This window comes from Pyxicephalus adspersus, chromosome 6 (assembly GCF_032062135.1).
Source record: "Pyxicephalus adspersus chromosome 6, UCB_Pads_2.0, whole genome shotgun sequence".
NCBI classification, from domain to species: Eukaryota; Metazoa; Chordata; class Amphibia; order Anura; family Pyxicephalidae; genus Pyxicephalus; species Pyxicephalus adspersus.
The window spans coordinates 103,163,358-103,170,649 of NC_092863.1; the positions used below are offsets into that span (position 1 = coordinate 103,163,358).

General features: G+C 43.2%; 1 protein-coding gene across 1 annotated transcript in view; it reads right to left on the reverse strand.

Moving 5' to 3' along the window:
• Positions 1-6,222: 6,222 nt before the first annotated feature.
• KIAA1328 (KIAA1328 ortholog) overlaps positions 6,223-7,292 on the reverse strand; it is an 87,759-nt gene continuing 86,689 nt past the window's right edge. The window contains 1 exon segment of the mRNA XM_072413518.1: positions 6,223-6,515. Coding sequence (XP_072269619.1) covers positions 6,293-6,515 — 223 coding nt within the window. The 3' untranslated portion in view covers positions 6,223-6,292.

Sequence of the window (7,292 nt, forward strand, 5' to 3'; positions counted from 1 at the left end):
GTATAGCATTTTTGGAAGCCACACAGTCCTTCATCATCATCCTTATCCTCCCCTCAGTTTCCTGACCCATCACTAGGTACATGCTTCTTCCAGGTCACTGACGCACTAAGTAGTAAAGCACCTTGCTCCTTCACAAACAAGTGATCAATGGCACATTTCTTGACAGGCTCTTTCCAATCGTAACAATTCCACAAATGACAACTTATCAACGCGTCAAACGTTTGTCACTTTAAACAAAACCTGTTAAAACTTTTATCCATAAACACCGCCATCAAAGTTTTAATTTCTTGCAGATCCCACTGTGGGACAGATTTGCACAAATTACTGCGCTCAATTGAGCAACGTAAATTAGAAATTTTGAATCCTGCAATTTGTTTTTCAGGCCGTCAGGGATGATGAATAGAGAGACGAGCGATGTACGCAGTGCGCATAAAGGAAAACAAAAAAATGCACAGTGCAGCCACAGAAGCGGTTAAATGACAGAAGCGTATTAGAGTTCGAGATGCACAAAGCGCCATTGAGATGTTAATGTCGGCAATTTCATAAGTTTACGCATAAAAAAAAAATAATTACAGCTTAATTGCAACAAAAGAGAAGAAAACTTAAAGAAAGGTGTTTATAGGTTGGCACGCGGTGCCGCTTGGCAGCGCCAGATGAACAGATGCGGAGTGCTGGAATGGATTTTGGAAGGTGGCGTTTCCAATCAATTGTTGATTTTCTCCGGAAAACGCCGTGTCTAATGTAGTAAGTGTCAAATGTACCAAACAAGAGGGGAGAAATAATCAGTGGAGCATTTGCTGCGCTCCTTGAAGAGGCGCACCTGTGCTAAACGCCTTTCTCTGTTTCCTGGTAATAGGATTATGGCAAGGAGGATTTTGCTAGGAGGGGGAGGGGGGATTAACATTAAAAACCCTCTAATTGGCTTTGGTGGATAACAAGAAATGAAGTGACTGGCAGAGAAAAGAAGCTGATGCGTCCTCCATGTCTAATGCATGGGAAAAATGCAACACAATAGTGCTTAAAGGTTAACATGCTCTTGGCAGCATTTGCAAAATTGTAATTTTTGCTGTGCCAACATCATAAAGAATTATGACATCAAAAATAAACTTTATGGGCACAGCCATACGTGTTATGTTTGGAAGTGCCAGAGTTCTACCCAGCCCCTTTTAGCTGGGTGCACCACCAGGCACTTTCCAGTAACGACACGCTGTTTTTGGTTGGTTACTAAATAGTTGGGTCACAGTACAGGGACACCGCCTACCTATTGTCTGGGGACAATACTGGGAGAGGCATAAATAAGATCTTTAACTTAAAGGACATCACTACTGTGAAGCATGGTGGTGGATCTCTGCTATTTCTGATGAAGGATGTTGGAACAGGTAGGTGGACAAGAACTTAGGATCTCATATAAGTGGTAAAAAGGAATGTATATGTAGGATAAAAAAAAATGGTCGGGGACTGCAAATGGGTGCACCTAAAAGAGGGCCTGTCTACATAAGCTGATGGCTACCTTAACTACACTACAACCAAAGGCGTAATAAAATAGCTGGGTATGCCAAGAGGCCAGTGAATGTCGGGAGCGGGTTAAGACAATAAGCAGTTTTTACCTTGCAGTACTGCCATCATCACCGCCAACACAGGGAGAGCAAGGGGGAGGAGCTATGACACTCTACAGTCCTCTCTCTTAGTAATGCTGGGTGTCATTCAACCTGAAAGACCGAGGACATCTTGTGGTCAAGAAGAGATAATGCATGGGGCAGCTTGAGATTAAAGGCAAATGCTATACAGATTTTTTTTTTATGAGGAACCTTTGAGGAAAATACAAAATACATAAAGATGCATATTCATTTTTAAAACATTACTGAAAAAGAATGGCTTAAAATAACTCTGATCATCCGCGTAACTTGAACATAAGCACAGGGTTAAAAAAATGGCCATTCAGGCAGCGCTGCAGCAAGCGGAGTCACCTGAATTCCTGCTGTATGAAGGAGCCACCAGCACAGGGTAAGAAAGGTTGACATGAACAGCTGCAGATTGCATTCCTGGTACTGGGGCTGTTACTTTGGAAAGGGGTCATAATAATATGCCCAATTCTCCGTGGGGCCCCGCAATGCTCCCTTTGTGCCGTCTCCATAAAAGAATCACGCAGTTTAAACCTTTTGTGCTGATAATTGCTCACTGATATTCTGCGGATCGGTGAGGCTAAAACTAGTGACCTGTAATCTCCAATGTTTTAAATGACCCTGCTGAGCACTTCATAAATGGAAAGCAGAAATTCAACGCACACCCCCAACCTCGGAATGACAACAGAATTGTAATTTTTCCAACAATGTCTGCAAACTTTTACAGAAATTTGCAACCCGAAAAAGGCAAAATGATGGTGGTGCAATGGGCGTCAGAGCCGAGTTCCAAGCAAGCCACTCAATATGAAATAAAATACAGGATTGTGTAGTAGGCAGGAAGTGCAAAAATGATAAGTTCACCAAGGAACAATCCTGAAAAAAGAAAATTATTACAGCCACAACAACCATATACAGAGAGGGAAAGAAGTATTTGATCCCCTGCCGATTTTGTACGTTTGCCCTCTGACAAAGAAATGAGCAGTCTATAAATGTAATGGTAGGTCCATTGTAGGTGTGAGAAACAGAACAACAAAAGAACCCTCAAAAACCTAGTGCTCAAAAGTCAGAGCTTGATGTGCATTGTAATGAGTGAAATAAGTATTTGATCCCCTAGTACTTGGTGGCAAACACAGAGGTCAGAAGTTTCTTGTAGTCGGCCACCAGGTTTGCACACATCTCAGGAGGGATTTTGTCCCAGGCCTCTTTGCAGATCCTCTCCAAGTCAGTAAGCCTTCGAGGGTGATGTTTGACAACTCGAACCTTCAGCTCCCTCCACAGATTTTCTAGGGGATTAAGGTCTGGAGACTAGCTAAGCAACTCCAGGACCTTCATGTGCTTCCTCTTGAGCCACTCCTTTGTTGCCTTGGCCATGCGAGAATACCCATCCCCGACCCATGTTCAATGCCCTGGCTGAAGGAAGGAGGTGCTCATCCAAGATTTGAGGGTACATGGCCCCGTCTATTGTGCCTTCGATGCGATGAAGGTGTCCTGTCCCCTTAGCAGAAAAACACCCCTAAATCATAATGTGTCCACCTCCATGTTTGACGGTGAGGATGGTGTTCTTGGGGTCATAGGCAGCATTCCTCCTCCTCCAAACACGGCGAGTTGAGTTGATGCCAAAGAGATCAATTTTAGTCTCATCTGACCACAACACTTTCACACAGTTCTCCTCTAGATCATTCAGCCTGTACATGTGCTGTCTTGAGCAGGGGGACCTTGTGGGCTCTCCAAGATTTCAGGCCTTCACGGCAGTGTGTTACCAATTGTTTTCTTGGTGACTATGGTCCCAGCTGCTTTGAGATCATTGACAAGTTCCCCCGTGTAGTTCTCGGCTGCTTCGTCACCGTTCTCATGGTCATTGCAACTCCACAAAGGGAGATCTTGCATGGAGCCCCAGACTGAGGGAGATTGAGAGTTATTTTGTGTTTCTTCTATTTGCGAATTATTGCACCATCTGTTGTCACCTTCTCACCAAGCTGGTTGGCGATGGTCTTGTAGCCCAGTCCTTGTGTAGGTCTACAATGTTGTCCCTGACATCCTTGGACAGCTCTTTGGTCTTGGCCATGGTGGCTAGTTTGGAATCTGATTGATTGCTTCTGTGGACAGGTGTCTTATATACAGGTACTGTAACAAGCATGGATTAGGAGCACTCCCTTACAGAGGGTGTTCCTAATCTCAGCTCGTTACCTGCATACAGGTAAGACACCTGGGAGCCGGAAATCTTGCTGACTGATAGGGGATCAAATACTTATTTCACTCATTACAATGCACATCAAGCTCTGACTTTTGAGCACAGGGTTCTAAACTGGGTTTTTGAGGGTTCTTTTGTTGTTATTCTGTCGCTCACACCTACAATAAACCTAGCATTACAATTATAGACTGGTCATTTCAAACGTACGTTCAAACGTACAAAATCAGCAGGGGATCAAATACTTCTTTCCCTCACTGTACATCCCAGAATTCCCCTTTAAAAGAGATTGCAGCTACAAATTTGTTGAGCTTGTTAGTTTATATTTAAACATTTTCTCCTCCAGTTTCTTAGTAAGTAATTTTAGTGGAAGTACTGTAATTGTGCGCCACACGTCTGACCCAGCACATAATACAGATTTAATTACAGGCTGGGCATAGCGTTCCCAAACCAGGTACTGTGGACGGAACAGAGCGGCCCCGAAACGCAGCTGCCGCGTACGTTGTAATTAAAAGAGCGCGGCAGTGTCATGGAAACGGCAGCAAGCCGAATAGAGAGCTAGAATAAAATAGTGAGGCTTTCTCCAAAAAATATAGAAAGTTTGTGAAGGGTTACAAACTCAGGGTCCCCCCAGAAATTTTTGTAAGCTAGGTGGGAAGAAGCTGTGGGAGGAGGCCAAAGAGTGGGAAGAGCAACACAAAAACTTTCGAAAAAAACTTTATCCAGTTGGTGTGGCTAAGAGGACCCAGTAACTTCTAAAATTCTGTCATTTCTAACCCCCCCCCCCCCTTATTCTTTTTTTCCATGACACAGCAAACCTGGAGCTGATTTGGCTATTTGGCTAAAAGTTTTCAAACCTGGTCTAGATACATTCCAGGTTTGCTGGACCACCAGGTTCACCCATGATAGTCTATCTCCACAGTCCTGGAGAGCTCTGATACATCAGGCCAATGTAACCCACTTGCTGTAGGTCTCATGCTCTTTTTCGCTAATTCTCACTCGGATTTAATGAAATACTGAAATAAAAAATCTCATTTCCATTTGTAGAAGTTAAAAATAAATTTAATGACTTGTGCATGGATATATCACTGGATTGAATTTTCTTTTATCTCTCAGGGTTCTGCTTTAAACTATCAAAGTGTTGCAGATCCCTGAATGGAGTTTTTTTTTTTAATTACAATTTACAAAATGTTTCAATAAATTATTAAAAATAAATCTTACAAAATAATACTCAATGATGTCACACAGTGATTAAAATGTACTGAGGGTGCGAATGCACCAGGAGGAGATATAGTCGGGGTTGTGTGGTGCTGCTAATGCTTCATACATCAATGACACATTACTATCACTGCACAATTTTCTTTTTAAATACTGAGGGGTCACAGTGGCAGATCTGATAAAAAATACATTTATTAAAGATGATCTCCGGGATTAACCGAACTCCTCCCCCCCCAACCTAAGCATTTCTTGATATGTCCTGGTAAAATGACTTGCATAGTTGCAGCTCCCTTTAAACATATGGTGAGAGAGTCTGACCTCTTGCATAGGAAACAAACATGGAAAACCTCTGAATGTGGACATTGAGGGAAGATTTATAAGGCTGGGTAACACACGTGCAATAATTGTTGTTGGAAAGGATCTTTCACAATCCTTTCCAAGGACAAAAGACTGAACGATGCTGTTCTGCTTTAGGGAGAGCGAGAGGGAGAGGGAAGGGAAGAACGACAGAGCGGCACTGCGCTGGCTCTTCCCCCCACACTTCGATTGCCATCGATGTCCATGCATCCCGCAGGACGGACGATGAACGCTGTACACATGCCAGATTCTTGTCCAATATCAGCCCTGAGGCGATTATTGGACGAGAATCATCTGACGTGTGGACGTAGCCTAAGAAATGCCGCAGATCAGCATAGATCAGATAACATACAGTATATGCTAAAAATGTACTTCTGCCCAGAGATCAACTTTAATCAGAAGAAAGTGCACCTGTAATTTGGTATCGGACATTTTACTCTTTTATATCTTGAATCTTTGTGTTTTTCTTCCAGATCTGTGCAGTGATCCAGCATAAAACAATTCCAGGACTTTACCTACATATGATTGTTTCTTGTAACAGACCCGTCTCTGCTGCTCTTTTTGTGCGGGGTAACTGGTCTCGTCTCCGCCCCCTCCTGTAGTTTTGTAGCAGCCTAGAGTAGGGGGGGGCTTGATATCTATTTACTTGATTATAATTATTTTGTTCTGTTTGTGTGCACTTAAATTGATTTGTTTTTTACTGCAAATATAGATTTGATAAGCAGCTGGGCCAATATTGTGCAGCTTAAAAAAAAAATAAAATGATCATCAGTTTATTCTGTGTTTTTTTCCAATGGCTGATCATTTGTTATAGCTGAATTGGAGTGACAGGTGCACTTTAGGAATGTTCAGAGTTTATTTAGTTGTGGTCACTCGAAGTAGGCATAATCTTTCCAAAAGTTATGCGTCAGCAGATGAAGAAGATTTCCTCCAACATTCGCCTTTCCTCCGGATCCACGGTTTGCCGCTCACGTCTTGGTGGTGGTATAGGATGCCTGGTGGGCTTGGAATATCCGCGGCTGGGTGGGCTGAGAATACTGAGGTCGTGTGGGTCCATGTAGTGTCTATGCTGCTGGTGGGAAGAGATGGGGCTGATGGCATCCAACATGTCAATAAGAGAGGTCTCATACCTGGAAGAGAGGGGAGAGCGTGTGAATACAAGTGTCTGAATGGCAGGCTAATCTCGGCAAGTAGTAGTTTTCACACATCTAACCCCTGCACTATGAATGTTACATATTTCTGATCGCTAAATGCAGTAATTAACATGCATCTAGACCCTGCACCATGAATGTTACATACTTATGATCCCTGAACATCTGACCCCTGTGCTATGTACAAACCCCCGATCGCCAAAATGTACATACATCTAACTCCTGCACTATGTACATTACAAACTCCTGACCCCTGATTGCAGTAATATACATATACTTACTTACACACACACACACACACCCAACCCCATGACTATGAATGTTACATACACCTGACCCCTGCACTATGTACATTACATACTCCTGATTCTTGCATGTGGAAATATACACACACTTCGAACCCCTGCACGATGCACGTCACACACGCCTGACCCCTGCACGATGCACGTCACACACCCCTGACCCTGCCCCATGCACGTCACACACCCCTGACCCTAAAGCCTTTTTTTTTTTTTAGCACAATCACTTCATTTCAGGGGCTCAGACGTAATTGGACAATTGACTCAAAGGTTATTTCATGGGCTGGTGTGGGCAATTCCTTTGTTATGTCATTATCAATTAAGCAGATAAAAGGCCTGGAGTTGATTTGGGGAGTGCTTATGTGTGGAAGATTTTGCTGTGAACAGACAATATGCGGACAAAGGAGCTCTCCATGCAGGTGAAACAAGCCATCCTTAAGCTGCAAAAACAGAAAAA